At 37.3% G+C, this 16,517-nt stretch overlaps 1 protein-coding gene across 2 annotated transcripts in view; it reads left to right on the forward strand.

Moving 5' to 3' along the window:
• The first annotated feature begins 1,908 nt into the window (after positions 1 to 1,908).
• The window catches only part of tbc1d16 (TBC1 domain family, member 16), a 34,098-nt gene continuing 19,489 nt past the window's right edge, over positions 1,909 to 16,517 (forward strand). The window contains exons 1-3 of one of the 2 annotated variants that reach the window (XM_083565625.1): positions 1,909 to 2,223; positions 8,360 to 8,563; positions 9,638 to 10,046. In XM_083565625.1, the coding sequence (XP_083421751.1) occupies positions 8,389 to 8,563; positions 9,638 to 10,046 (584 nt within the window). In that variant the 5' untranslated portion in view covers positions 1,909 to 2,223; positions 8,360 to 8,388. The remainder of the gene's footprint in view (positions 2,224 to 8,359; positions 8,564 to 9,637; positions 10,047 to 16,517) is intronic. The other variant, XM_083565626.1, reaches the window with a different exon arrangement.

Raw genomic sequence — 16,517 nt, forward strand, 5'->3', positions numbered from 1 at the left:
CACATTTGCATTAAACACCGGGGGCCCCCCAACCACTGCTTCCGTGCAGCCCCTGGCTGTTTCACCGCCAGTAATTCAACCCACCTGACTATACCGTCAGCCCTAGCTGTTTCACCGCTAGTATCTTTTATCCCACTGCTATACCACAGTGCCTGACTATCCCGTCAGCCCTGGCTGATTCACCGCCAGTAATCTTTATCTTTTCACTCACTTAGCTGTTTTCCACAATCCAAGCCTCTCTCTTTGCCTTGGTTCTTGGCTTTGGGTCAGGTGCCGTCCACCCTTCTCCGGGGCCACCCCACCACAGCAGGCCACAGATATATCAAATTACACAGACTTTATATTTCAAAAAGGTGTCTGCTTACCTTGATCTGTTTTTAGGCCGGCTTCTGTAGACTGCTGGGTAAGTGGTCCCTGGATCAGGCTTTCAGGCTACCTGGTTCGATCCCTTGGAGAAGCTCCCGGGTTTCGGCACCAATAAAATGATAAGAGGTTCTTTTGTTTGTGCTCAGAATATCAATCAAATGATGCAAAATGTGATTCTTAAGCTATAATACTAATTTGATCCTTTTATAAGATTTAAAAATATACAAATATATTTATATTTTTGGTATCAGCTGGTATCAAGTCAGTGATATTCTGTTGGTTGTATCTTTGCTTCAGCTAATCATCTAGATCTCAATGTATGACTGCATGGTCACCTGCATTTTTATGTGAATGTTTGGATATTTGCTCAGAATGTTTGCACAGTGAACTCGGGGTGGATGCCATTGCTAAATTGTCCAATGTTTGCATGTGTGTGTGTGTGTGTGTGTGTGTGTGTGTGTGTGAGAGAGTGTGTGCAGTGGACTAGCATCTCATTCAGAACATTTTCCCACCTCATGTCCAATGTTCCCAGGATAGTATTCTAAAAAGGAAATTTGTTCAGGCCCCAGGATTGCCTGACTTTAACAACACCCTGAACCCTCTCTGCTCCAGTCATAATGTCATAAAGATCTATAATGAGAAATCTTTTGCTCTAAGGAAATGTATATCTGTACACCTTAGCAGAAAGAAGCATTTCTTTACATATTTTGTTATATAAATAAATAATTGTGAAAACCGCAATGTGTATTTGTTTGGATGTATGTTTCTGCAGCGTGTAGAAACTATTATTTTTGCATGACTTTATTCACCAAAGGCAAACTTTTGGGCAGATATTTAATTAGAGACGAATCAGAAAAGTGAGAGTGCTTTACTTAGGTAGGAAATACACTCTCATGCAGAACAGCAAAGGAAATGAAAAGAGGCAAACTGACTATTAGGATATTTCTTCTGCAAAAGATTGATCCCTGACCAAAAAAAAAAATCATGACCAGGAATACTTTCAAGGATTTTAATGGATTTCTATGGAAGAAGGAGTAACTTTGGTCAGATTGATATAACATTAGGATGAGAGGTGAGGAAACAACACCAGACAGCTATTCTGGATGAGGAGAATAGATGCTAAAAGCCTAGATAATTAAAGATAATTCTATTCTAAACAATATCAGCTTAATGTTCACCATGCATCACGTGGTCTACAAATAGCGCGCGTAGAAAGATGATGATGGTGATGATGCTGATGATGTGTGACGCGTTCAGTTCAGATGGATTCAACCAACCAAACCCACCTGTACACTGTGACCTCGAAACGTCACGAAAGGTTCAACCACAAGAAAAAAATATTATATAAAAAATTTTTTTTGCATGCATTCATTTTTTTGTTCTTGTAAATAATCACTCTTTGTTTAAAAAATAGATATATTAATCAAACCTGATGTTTTCAGAGGAAGCGGATGCTCTTTCCGGAAGCGGCGGAATTTTAAGGGATTGGCCTTCAGCGGAGTATAGCATGGTTGCCAGATTGGGTAAGATTACATTCTTTTGGCTGGTTTTACCCATTATGCACTAAAATAAACGCTCCGACCTGGTGGATAAATCCTTTATGCGTGTTAACTTTGAGATGTAGTTTTATAATGAGCTAGGTGGAAATGGACCAGTTTTTGGTTTAGAATTGGACTACTCAATCTGGCAACCCTGTCCGCAGCCAGCAATGTGCCTGTGAAAGTGCTGTGAATAAACACACGCACTCCGGAGGGTGCAGAAACATTAACCCGGTCCCGTGAATGTCCAATTTACTGACGTGGACGAGGAGCGCGATGGACGCGCGGTGAATATCGTCATTTTCTATCCGGACTGAAGGTGAGGCTTGTATACTGATTGTCTGTGCTTTTTCCCCCACCGTTTGAAGGCAGCGTTATACAGCGTCTCATACGGTGGCAACCTGTGATGATGTGTATGGTTTTATTAGGAGCAACCCTGATCTAATGATGCTGCGCTTTCATAACACATGTCATGATGCTGCCAGGAGACATGGGACGGAATAATTGCATGAGTGACCTAAAATTATTATATATATTTAAAAAAATATTAAGTCAAATATCCGATCACTTCTATCTGATCAGGCCTTACAACCTCCATTCCACATCCTGCTTTCAGAGGCAGATGGAGTGAATAATTGCATTATTATTCCTTTTAAAACTCTGTTGGATTATATTATTGTAATCTCATATATATTACATTTGTAACTATTGATTGTCAAGACTTGGTCCATATGCTCACATGCACCATGCACTAAACTCTTTAAGCATGTTATGTCATGCCATTTTCATACACTTTATATTGGGCAATAGGATTAAAGCCATCTAAGTGTCTGATAAGAAGGTGCGTGTGTGTGTGTGTGTGTGTGTGTGTGTGTGTGTGTGTGTGTGTTTGCGCACGAGAGAAAAAGAGAGAGAGAAATCTCCCAGTCTCCCAGTGGTGATGACAGTAATGCATAACTTGAGCAAAGCCATATGCTTCACAACTGATGCCTATTTCCAGGGTGTCCCAATACGTAAGGAGTCTCTATATAGAGGACATTTATATTTTTCTACCCAGCAAAATGTACAATTATTGAGTGTGATATGTCATCTCATTGTAAGCGCACACACACAGTTGTCCCTGCCAACTTTGCCTCCCAGTTTGGCAACATTGTCCTGTTTGCTTAACTCAACCTTCCCTATCAAGCCATTAGAATGATCTCAGTGCATTCCTCTTTGGTCAAAAATGTTTTTTAAGGGAATTATATAAAAAAATATATTATAAAAACAATGTATTTAATTTGTATACTAGCATAACGGTTACGTTTTCAAAGAATATGACAACGCACCTCCTATGAGTCATCGTGGATAAAGTAAATCTACAAAATTATGTAAATGTGCAACTTATGGAAAAAACAATTTGGATACATTGAATGTCATAAAAAAAAATCCCTAGTATGTAGGATTGCACTAATATTGTGTGTAATCAGTTATGACCGTATTGGATTCGGATCAGACTAATATGTTTTAACTGTGATTGTCAAAAAATAATACACATTGAGTGCTAATTAGAATACAGAGTGCTTACAGCTGTAATATCATATTGTGTTTCTGCATGCTGCTTGTTGTAAAATTTACCTGATGAGAATAATCAGGTTCATGGTTGTCATGTCTCTTAGGAACTACTGGTTTTTGCATCACGGTCATTAATTTAATGTTTTGCAGACAGCTGATTCTCTAACTTCTGTTTTGCGTGGGTTACCGCAGGTCTGTCTTTTAGGGCCGTTCTGCTTAATGCTGCATTTTTCCACTTTCTTTCTGCCCCTTTTCCTCGTATATTGTGAATTGTAACCTGTGAGATCACATTTTAAAGCTGCAGCACTTTTACCTAAAATAATACCCGTCCAACACACACACACACACACACACACACACACACACACACACACACACACTGAGTAATTACTTCCTGATAAAGTTGTTGTCTAAGAGCAAAGGTCAGTAGGCCGTTTTTCATAAGGAGCCAGTCACACGCCTGAAACAGCAGGCACGCGTCACACATCATATGTATGTCACATGTTAGGAGACTGCATTTTTTAATACCATTTGTATGCTGCTGAGATCGAACTGCCCTGTGACTTCTGATTCCTTATTTCGGTTTCAGTTCTTTAATTGTGTTCTTTGAAAGTAGTCCATCATTTCATTAGTTCCTTTGGAGAAATTTGATTCAGCTATTAAGGCAACACAATATTGATGTTGTGACAAATTATGTCACCACCCCCTGTTATACAGAGTGGGATTGAATCATGAGAATCACCTGTTGAAATGAAGCCTTTATTTAAATAGGACTCTTGGTATTTCTTTTATTGGAATGTTGTTTTTTTTTGTTTTTTTTTGCTGACAGTGTCTTCTGCTCTCTCATTATTTGGTCCTTATGCCTTTTCCAAGAAGCTCTCCAGCAATGTATGTTTTGTAGTTATCTTTGCTAGTGCTAGCTTGTGGTGTTAATATATCATTGGAAGTGGACATATATAAAAAAAATAAAATAAAAAAAACCACTGTTATCGTCCGGTACGGTCCATAACTAAGTGGTTAGGAACCCCTGAAATACACAATATATGGACAAAATATTTAGGACACCTGACTTATCCAGCTATATGTGGTTCTTCCCCGAACTGTGACCACAAAGTCAGAGGTACCCAATGAATAGGGTGTCTTTGGATGCAGTAGCTTTATATTTTCACTTTACTTGAACTAGGAGACCCAACCCTGTTCCAGCATGACAATATCCCTGTGCACAAAGTGAGCTTTATTTGTTGAGAGACCTCAACCCTATTAAACAACAGTGGGATAAACTGGAACACTGACTGCATCCCAGGCATTCTCACAATATATCAGTACCTGACTTTGCTAACAATCTTGTGGCTAAATAAGCACAGATCTCCACAACCACTCAAATCTAGTGGAACATCTTCCCAGAAGAGTGGAGGTTATTATAACAGCAAATGGAGACTAAGTGTGAAATGCAAAAAGCTTTTATTGTCAATGTATATAGCTGACGCAGTACACAGTAAAATGAGACAACGTTCCTCCAGAACTCTAGTGCTACATAAACAACATAAAACAACAAAAAGCTACATAACAGAAAAACACAGCGCTTAGGACTAATAAGTGTCCTCGCCACATAAAGAGCATCGTATGCAACCTGGTGCAAACAGTGCAAGACAAGACACTGCAAAATACAATACAGGACAGTGTAGAACAAATGCACAAAACATAAAATAGCGCCGCCAGTGAACCTGCTGTGTATTTTACTGTACAGTGTGCAAGACAGAACTGGATGCAGGAGTGTACTTGTCAACAAGCACAAAATGTAAACAGAGAAGTTTGTGCAAACCAGCAATAGAAGCAGTCAAATGGATGTACAAAAACAGCATGTAAACAGTTGCATAATAATAAACAATATAATATCGGTGATACTGAAGTCATGGATGTGTGAAATGAGTATGAGTGTGTGTTTGAGTTCAGTTTGTAACAGTTCAGTACACACAGTTGAGTGTGTGTGTGTGTGTGTGTGTGTGTGTGTGTGTGTGTGTGTGTGTGTGTGTGTGTGTGTGTGTGTGTGTGTGTGAGAGAGAGAGAGAGAGAGAGATGTCCCAAAAGCTTTTTTTGATGCTGATGTATAATAAAAGATTAATTTAGAAGTTATTAGATGAAGCGCTATTAATTGGCAAGACAATTTTAATAATGCATTCAATTTCAAGCATGTTACACTCTATGGGTTTATGTGGAATCTTTTCTCAAAGAAAAACTTCACTTAGTCTTAGAGTTTCCTATAGGACTTGTAATGACAAGTACCAGAGAAATAGATTATTTATTAATTCTTTTGACCAAAAGTAACATGACTGAACATTTCATTATTTATTATTTGATCGTGATTCAAACCAAGATATTTTGCTTCACTCGACCGGAATGCGATTCATGATTAAGACTTTAAGAAGAAACCTGAAAATACATAAAGCATTTTGAAATACATGATCTTATCACAGGAAACATGGAGCTGGGGTAATCATGAAAGGTAAACAAAGCTGAGAGAAAGACCATGCTACGTTGGTAGAGTTTGATAAACATAATTTGATTAGACTTTATTATGCCCAAAAGAAGTCAAAGCAAGCATGGCGATAGTTCCATTGTGTTTCTGCTAGAGAGAAGTTAATCGTGTGCAGCAATTGGTGGTCTGTTGCTGTGGGGAGAAAATAGGAAGCTGAGAAAGCTTTTTAAATCATAGGTTGCTTTTGGTAAGAAAATGTGCATGCAGGTTGAGATTGCACACTGCAAGATTTAAACGACGGCCTCCTCTTACATGGTGGTGTGTGTGTAATTTTTTTTGTGTATTTGTTCAGGGTGTGACTAAATGTCAGACAATCTGCCGTAGTCCAGTCCAGGATGTAGACTTGGCTAAGACTTCTATCTACACTTGGCTCATGCTTTAATGCTATTATCACACAGAATGTAACTAAATTGTCCTAAACAAGCACAAAACTGAAATAGTAGTTATTTTTTAACAAGCTGTGGCTACAAATTAATAAATTAAGACCAGAATCTTAATACAAGGTCTCCAAATAGTTACTTAGTACAAATGGGCAAAAAGGAATTCACATAACTCAAACACTAGTGACTCCGGTAGGTCTATGCATCTATTCCAGGATTGAAATAATATTATCTATCGTTCTCTCTACTCAGGATCTTTATCCAGTGTGATTCAATTCATGGTCTAGTGCGATTTGTGCTTCACACTGTTTATAATACATTAGTTGCTTTGGGTTAAGTACTTCTTGGCTGTGAAACAGGTGTCATGGAACTTGTGGCTTTAAACGATTAAGTTGTGGCTAAACCATATTTAATATATCTAATGCATACACTGATAAACAAAACACAGTATACATTTATTTTTATGTTTAGTATTGTGTTGGCAAATACTCTAGAATCAAAACTGTGATGAACATGTATTTGTTGTGTCCAAAGCAGCACATCATTATGGTTCTACAAATTGTCATGTTTCATATTATAAATCTGATACATAAACCCATATATACTGGTTTACCCTTACTATGGTTTCAGAGATAAAACTTCTTAGTGAGGTTCAAATGTCTTGAGACTACATTAGAAACCTTGAATTTTAAATTGTATAAATAAATAAATTCAAGGTTTTGGAATTTTTGAATCTTTTAAATTTACTTAAGTAAATCTTCAGTATCTTGAATGTTTAATATTCAAGATTCTGCACTTTTTTCTCGTGCCTATGTAAATCTATGTACCGTTTTTTTTGGACTATAAGCCGCTACTTTTTCCCCACGTTTTGAACCCCGCGGCTTAAACAACGAAGCGGCTTATTTATGAATTTTTCCTGGGGTTTTCCCCGGTTTCACAAACTTCAAGCCAATAAACTGAACCCCATAACATTAGACCAATGAAATTTCTGAACGGAAACGAAAAAACGCACCTCACCTGTGTTCTGAGCTGCACGGCATCGGGAGAAAATTATAATTTTTTTAAACGCACGACGATGCCAAAAGATAAACTCCCCAGATAAATAGTTGTGAAAGGAAGGAGGAAGACAGTGAACAATGACTTACTTGGTAGGCTACTGTTTAGATACAAGCCGTTGTAACACGTTGAGTCTGGGTGAAGGGAGAGCTCGCTAACCAGTTGCAACAGAAATCATATAAGCACAGACAGGTTTCCAAAACTCGTGCTTTTTTATTTTTCTTGGCAACAGCGTTATGGGTTAGTCAAAGAAACTTAGAAATGAGCATCAGAAAATAATAAGGACATAATCCTCGTCTTGCACACATGCAGTAATAGCGGAAAAATGCGGCGGCAGCCTGTTCCCAAAATACCGCTATGCTCCTAAAGGAAGCGCAACATATTTCACTCGTTACACCGTGTAACAGACACTGTCATTAAAAGTCTGTGTAAAGTTCATTAGTTTCTGTGTAGGCTTATTTATATTTAAAATAAAAATCTTGGTCAAATTCCGTAAGTGCGGCTTATATATGGGTACGCTTTATAGTCAGGAAATTACGGTAAATCTAAGGGAATGTGTGATCTTGATCATGTTAACTTGTTTGTAATAAGGTTCAAATTTCACATCATATCTAATCTCTTTTACTGAAACGTGTTCAAAAGGCAAACAAATTGATCATAAGGGTTTTGCACAAACGTGTAAAGTCAATGCAAACTTAAGTGCAGATTCTACTTTTCATTTTCAAGTTGTGGTCAATAATCTTATTTGTAAAATGAACTATTAAATAAGTTATGAATGCATACTTTTCCATTCTGCTTGTTTGGAAGACTTTTAAAACTCACGCTATACTAATATATAGGAATAGTGTTTAAGTAAGCCATTTGGTTTTACCTCCTACTGCTCGTGAAACAATTTGCTTGCAACTTGTATTAATACTTACATGTTTCAGAGGATGGGAGCAGTAGCCAGGCACTGGAGATGTCATTCGGTCGGCTCCTGCGGCGTGCTTCATCCAAAGCCTCTGACCTCTTGACCCTCAATGCGGGCTCGGCAGGGTCACGGTCTGTACAGGACGGGGAGATCATCTTCTCCAAGAACAACGTGTGTGTGCACCCGGCCGAGCCCGTGCCCGGCTTGCCCGAGCATCACCCAGGTACTGCACTCACCTGTGTGTCTCAAGTCATAGAAACCTTTTGTACACAATGGACCTAAAATTTAAAAATGTTCATGTGGCTGCTGTGGTGTGTGAGGGGGAGGGGGGAAGGGTGTTGGGCCTTCGTCGACACATTAGCTAATGTATCTCCACATATTACCCACACAGGGCTTAGAGCAGGTTTCTAACTGCTTATAGAGACAAAACCATATTTTAGAAATGAGTCATTGTATTTTCTGTTTTTCCTGCTTTCTCTTCTCTTCCATTTTCCTTCTCAGCAGCTGTGTTCTCATCATTGCCTAGTCATTTCTTACCTCCTCCACTAAAGAAACGTTTGACGTTTGTTGTTTGACAGATGTTTCCTGCAATTGTACCATGTGTAAATGTGGATAGTGGCTCTTAAAAGACACAATAAATAATACTTTTTCCTCAGAATGTTCTTGTGTCCAGGTAGCTACTGTTTCACAGCACAGTACTGAGTCGTGACTCCGTTTGCTATATTTATTTAAAGAAATTTTTCCATATTCTTAAAAACAAGTTAAATATTCAAGACTTAAATGTACATTACAGAAAGATAAATATATTTGCAAGCGTGCCCTTCATTCACTGAATCATACAGTGCCACCAAAGTTTTTTACCTCAAGTGGTTATGTATGTTTTTGCTGATGGATGGATTATTAAAAGCAATTATTTTTGTATATTGAAAAGCAGCTTTTTTCTCATCATTTTAAAGTGACACAAATAAAATGTATATTTTAGATGTTCTCAAAGTTATAAAAAAATCGAATCATCGCCATATTAATAAAAGATATCAGTTTCAATATACTTTCATTTTAAAATTCGATGCAACATAGCAAAAAGAGAAATAATGCTGCGGTTAAACTGTCTGGAGGCAACAGGTATCCAAATTGAAATCATTGTTCTTGCGGTGTTAAAGCTGAAAATTGTTTTTATTTCTAGTACATTTTGGATGATAGAAAATAAAGTCGGAAGTTGCCCCTTCAGTGGTGTTCTGTAAGGGATAAGGGTGTAGTAATGACCATTTCAGAATGATTCTCTGCTGTGCATGTGCAGGTTACCTGTGTGTCCACCTGGAGAAGGATGAGTCCCTGGGCTCTACTCTCATCCTTACCTGGGTGCCCAACTCACGCATTCAGCGGCAAGACGAAGAGGCCTTGCGCTACATCACGCCGGAAAGCTCACCTGTGCGCCGTAACCCACGGCGCCGCCGTGCACGCCTTGCCCAGCCACGCCCTCCACCCGCACATGAAGAAGACGAAGATGAGGAAGAGGCCCCTGAGTCCGGTCTGCCGCAGCAGGAAGAGGGTGATGAAGGCTCTTGCGAGCTGTCGGCCGACGAGGTGAGCCGTGACAGCACGCTGGGTTCCGACTCGGACACGTTCTCCTCGCCGTTCTGTTTGTCGCCTGTTAGCGAGGCGCTGGCCGAGAGCACCAGCTCTGTCTTCCTGGACAATGATAGCAGGTAAGAGGAAAAATGTTTAGCGCTAAAAGTCATGCAGCTGCTTGTACTACGCAAAACCTTTGCATAGCAATGCTTTGTATTACTGTGCATTAAATTAAATTTCTATGTTCTCTCAACTGCAAAAGTATCGGCATATATCGAGCATCCTATTGTTCTCTCTTCTCCTTTGAGGAATGAATGAGTGAATTTCTATTCATCCTCTAAACACCTGAAACGCTTTGGTTTGGCCCATGTTCCTGGATCATGAAGGAGTTTCAGATGTGCTCCACAAAAACAGATTGAGAGATTTACATGAGTTAAAAAAAAAAAAAAAAAACTCCTATAAGTCATAAGTAGAATTTTTTAGACCCGACTAGAGTGCAATGCAGTAATACAAGTATGAGCTCTTATCCTTTATGATCTCTTTAACAGCAAGTCATGTTTAAAACCCTGATACGAGTGGGAAATATTACATGCTGCACATGAGGTGAATTTTACGATTGGAATGCTCAGCATGAACCATCTTTCTACTTGAACCCTTTACACTTCCCTTTTTTTTCTTTCTACACATTTCAAATTATGTTCCAGGAGCAATGACGTACATTGGGGGTAAATTTGCTGCGTTTTCCAGCTGTGCTGGAGCAGGTCAGGTCAGCCGTGCACGCAGTAACAGAAGCCGCATAGCACTTATCCATAATTCATGGCAGCTTAGTAGGGTTCATGTTACTCAGCAGGTTGCTCATATATATATATATATCATCTCAGTCATGCTCCCACATACACACACACACACACACACACACACACACACATAATGTATGTAGGTTGATGAGCTGGTGTGCTTCTAAGTGTACTGTGTGCATGCACCATCATTGTGACATGAATTCCTCAAGGGCTACATGTATCAAGATATATAATAATGTTCTGTTTAAGCATTTGTAGTGCCTGGCTTGTGCTCTTGAGCAGATCCTGATGCAGGTTAACACGGTAACACTGTTATACGATTGATACTTTTATTTGGATTTTTGTAGTCTGAAACAGGGTCTTGAAGGCAGTCGAGCATACTGATTAGACTCTATTTATTGTTTTGCCCTCTGGTGCTTATTAACAAAAGCATTGATTTGCATTTAATTTGCATTCATTAACAGGTTTAGCCTTTTTTCATAAAATATGTACAAATTATACCATTTGCTGTGACTATTCACATAAAATTACAGGTGTAAAAATACCCAATGTTTATTTATGCAAAATGTGATTGCCTTAACCACATCTGAGACACACTTAAAGACAAGTTGGAAATGGAAATTGAAGTCATTTGTTTTTAGGAGGATTAAAGGAGGATGTTGAATTAAATCCCACCTTTGAACCACCTGTATTATATAAATTGCATATAATATAAATATAAACTATATAGAGTGTGAACAAACTCAGTAATTTATTTATTGTACAGTCAACATGTGTGTATGTATATAAGTCTAAAGTCAGTGAAAAACTGCTGTGTTGTAGTGGAAGATTAAAAAAAAGAAAAGTGCAGAAGTAATAAGATCTAACAGGGGTTGAGAAAAAAGTCAAGCCATAATCTACTAACCATAACCTGCTAGTGTTTACTAGTGGGTAAAAAGATGGGACCAAGCCAAAAATGGCAAGATATTAAGCTTTTCATGGTCTTAACAACAATGAAATAAATAATTTATGTAAAATTAAATTTAAATAATTGCAAATATTAATTAAAATGCACAACATGAATTTTTTTAAAACACGTGTAAAAAAAAAAAACTAAACAAAAAAGTGTGACAACTAATGCATGTCTGATTTTGTATAATCTTTAAAAAAAATACCTTTTTAAGTTTTAATAAAAATAAATGTAATCTTAATAAAAACAATTTTTGAAGTCATTATTCACCACACAGAAACTTCACATTAGGAATGAACAGAATGTTGCTGGTCAAATATTATGAGCTTATGAGTATATATTAATGCATAATATCAAAGTCTTTGTAAAGTCTTTGCTGATGTTCCTGCATCATGTACAGTAAAAAAACAAAACAAAAACAGACTATTACCTACTTGAATGTCGAGTAGATATTTAGGTGTAATAAATCTATGTCTAGGGGGCTGCTATATTTAAAGTATTACACACTCTTTTATTCATATTTACATCACTGGACAGTTATTATTTATACTGTATCTAACAATACATGATGGTGTTATGGATGACAGAAGATCTACAAGTGTAAACAGCGTTCCAATTCAAAATTCAATTTACTTGTGTTCTATAATTCTATAATTCTGCTTTGTTTTAATGTTCGCTAGTTTTTTCACATAGTGTAGAAATGACTTCTACAAAGATTATCACATTGTAATGGGTGCTTACTTTCTAAATAGGTGCTGCTTGTTAGTATTCCTGAAATCTAAATTTTGCATAAAAAGGTAACACACAAAACTATATGATTCTTTCAAAGTGACAAACTAAAGAACCGTTCAGAGTGCTAGATCTGTTTACTGAATATTGAGGTTTCAGGCTACAGCACAGCCTAGTGGTAAGAAAAGAGGTGATATTTACGTACTAGGAAAAGCTGTAGTGCACAATAATCCCAACCTTTTAACGTGTGAGAAAAGGTTGAGCAAAAGAAGACAAGATTCAGCTTCTTATTCTGCTCCTAGATGAAACTATAACTGTTGGATGACTTTAATTAGTCATGCTTTTGTGTCTTTGCTACGAATCTCAATGTGACTTTAAAGTGTATTTCTCTTTCTCTTTGTGTAGTCCTGATGGATTTTGGTGGGTCTGACTACTGACTGTTTCTAAAGTCTCAAGTTGACCTTAGAGTTTTGGGGTCGTTTCAAGGTCAGCCGAAGCACTTTCCGATTTGGCTTCTTGAAAAGCAGACGAAGATAACCATTATGCCTGCAGGCAAGTTAAAACCCATCATGGCTGTCACAGGAAGCTTTTGAACTGAGTAATGTCAGGTCCGAGATTTCCTGCGGTCACTCCTGCTGCCACATAAAAGTGTTGAGAGGCTTTGAACATAAGTACAATTGCTGTAGGCAGGGCATGTGTTTAGGAGCACGGGATTTCCCTTTAGAAAAAGTTTTTTTCATCAAGAAGTAGCCTTTTTTGTGTATGAGTGGGGAAAATCCACTCACTCGTCTCTGTTGATTGGCATTATAGTGAAGTGTTGAAAAGCTTTAGCTGTTAATTGTTTTTGCCACTTTCTGGTGTTACATTGGATGATCTATTAAACATACACTTTGAGGGCCAATTTTGCATCTATATTGAAGAGACTGAAATCAGTTTTTAGTGCCATTTTATTGTCTGGAGATTATCTACATATGTCCAAATAAGAACAGTCGTCCTTTTTTTTAGTGTTCTTTTCAGTCTATGACTCTGATATATCTGACATTCTTTAGCAATTTCAGTGAATTTATTTGTGAGTAATTGAATTCTCTGTTGTATTGCATTCTTCTATTTAACACGTCAACTCAAGCCATTGTTTAGTTTTAGAGTAAAGGGTTTTATGGAAAGTTCTTTGTGTGGGTAATGTTTCTTGTGTGGAAACTTCCTGTAAGAAACAAAACTGAAGACCTGTCAGGATTCTACCTTAAAAGCTTCATTACATTTACACTATATGGAAAAAAGTATTGGGACACCTGAGTTTTCCAGCCATATCTAGTTCTTTTAAAAACTCTTACTATAAAGTTGGAGTCACACAATTTTATATGCATGTCTTCGGATAAGGTCACATAAAATATTACCTGAATTCTAACCAGGAAATCCAAATCTGTTCCAGTATGACAATGCCCCTGTTCACAAAGTGATATGGTGTACATGGGTTGGAGTGGAAGATCTTAAATGGACTGCTGTAGAGATCTCTGACCTCAACCCTACTCAACATCTTTGGGATGATTTGGAAGGCTGACTGCACCTCAGACCTTCTCACCCTACATCAGTACCTGACTTTACTCCCAATTTTGTGGCAACACAAATCTCCACAAGCACAATTCAAAATCTAGTGAAACATTTTTCCAGTAGAGTAGAGGTTATTATAAAAGCAAATGGGGAATTAAATGTGGAATAGGATGTTTAAAAAAAGCACATAGGATTAGTATTCTGCATTTAATTCCTTATCAGGTTTCCACAAACATTTGTTCATATAGTGTATTGTTGTTAAAAATGAACATTTTGATTAGTGCATCTTCAAACATTTTGTTGGAGGAGAGGAAGTGTCTCTGTAATCAGTGTAAATAATGTAAGCAAATAAAAAAAAAAACGCTTTAAAAAAGTTTTTTAAAAAGTGTCCTGTGTAGTAAACCCAGTGGGTCTGTGATTTAAAAAAAAATGTTGAGGTGGTGGAAATCACAACCCACCACTAGCAAATCATTTATAATTTGTATGTATTACATTTTCATATTAATCAAGATCTTATTAAACAGTGTGATTGCTCTCTTAAATTGAATTAATAACAAACCTTAGGTCACCTACTAATAACGTCTAATCAAAACTTATATGTTCTTTAAACCACCGTCTAGCTTCAGTAAATACCCTGAATTTTCCTGGGCACATTTGCATGATTAAAGAAGTAGTTGAATCATTGGATTTTTTTTAGACGGTGTTCCCAAAATCTACCGCCTGCAAAACATGTAAGAACTCCTGCTTTAGTAAAAAAATAAATAAAAATGTTTCTTCACTAAAGGTACTATTTGCTAAGTTAATTTTTTCTTATATGGCATTGCTCTAAAGTACTTTCTATGGCTCTTTGGATAACAAAAAAAATTGCATTTGCACATCAATGGTTTTCTCTTATTATATGGTGCAATGTTTCTGAATTGCCACATGAGGGAGCCACATGGGAGAGGATGCCGTTCCTCAGGGTTTGAGGTAGACGTCAGTGAACAGCAGCTTCCTCAGAGACAGGCGTCTCGTCCTTATAAAGCTGCTGAGACATTACCACATGATCCTTTCCCTTATTGTTGACTCCTCACCTTCTTTTTAATTTGCTTTACAATGTTTTTCACCGTCTCAGATATTCTTAACTGTGACTGATTCTAGTACAGGGCTGCATTCCAGTGCTGGTGTAACACACCCTTGTTGACTTCTCTTTGACACTTCCCTTTTTTGGAAATCCCCATTTTATCATAAGAGCTGTACTAGTATTTCTTTAGATAAAGTGCAGGGTTTTTTGTAGACTTTTTTTAGTTTCTACTGAACATCAGCTCAAATCAACAGTGGAGTTTAAGAGCAGAATTTTCTTAGAAAGCTTTGCTAGCTGATGCTAATGATGCTAGTGAATTAAGCATTATGAACCAGCAAAAAAACAAATAGAGACAGATAAAAAAATATATAAAAAAAACACCAACAACAAAAAATTATTTCTTACATCACATGAAATCACATACCAGTGTCTATTGTTTATTCCTTTTTTTTTTTTTTTTTTTACTTAATCCCAATCAAGCTAATTCACATACATAACCATACCACCAAGTTGGTTAAAAGTTCACAAGTCAAGGAGATTATAGACTTTTATAATATGTATCAGTAGAATAGAAAAGAAAATCCACACATGAATGATCTACTCTTGAGTTGACTAAAGGGTGATAAAAACTCTAAAAATATATATATATTATCACTCATTTTAAAACCCTACAGTTTCCAGTCCTACAGCTTTAAAAAGATTTTTGCTTGCAATGCTACTGACCGCAACGTCCTGTTTTACTGGAAACTTTGTGTATAATCCAGTGTATTACTGAAGCGCGCTGCATTTCTGCCCAATGTATGATAAATATAATGAAGAATGTGTCCTAAAAGGGATATTATTTATACGTAACTTCCTTAAGCACTAATTATACTCAATTTCATGTGGTTGAATTTTAGGTGTTTGACAGGTTATGTATGATTTTATTAGATATATTGTACACATATACTGTATGTTTGCTGACAGAATGAGTAATAATGTACACTTGTACACTGCAGTGGAAGAAAAGAAAACAATTCCTGCATAAAGCCGAGGAAGACAGTGAATTTTTGTAGGGAAGTACAGTGTTAAGAAAACATTAATTTTTGTTTTTGGGAGGGGGGGGGGGTGGACTGAAAACATTCCATTCATCATACCTAATTATTGTCAAAAAATTTAATTGTTACACCCTTATGATTTATTTCATCTTCTGTGGTTGACGAGACACTTCCGCTAATGTTTGTGCTGTCTTTTCTTGCAATATTAAATTATACACTTGTAAATATTCTGGTGCATTGAAATTGTATTTTTTTTTGATGAGATTACAATTCAAATGCAGCTTTAAGGGGAGATGAGTTCAGCTCCCCTTAAAGCTGCATTAAGGGGAGATGAGTTCAGCTCTGTGTGATGTTGCAAAGAAAAGCACTTCATGCTCACTCCAAGGACAAGGTTATTGCGTTTGTGAAGTCTGCTCTTCCCCGTCGTGCTGAAAGTGGCCACTTGTGATGCGGTTGGTGCGCCCTTTTGAGTCTGAAGTGTC

This window comes from Silurus aristotelis (assembly GCF_946808225.1).
Source record: "Silurus aristotelis genome assembly, chromosome: 17".
Classification (NCBI taxonomy): domain Eukaryota; kingdom Metazoa; phylum Chordata; class Actinopteri; order Siluriformes; family Siluridae; genus Silurus; species Silurus aristotelis.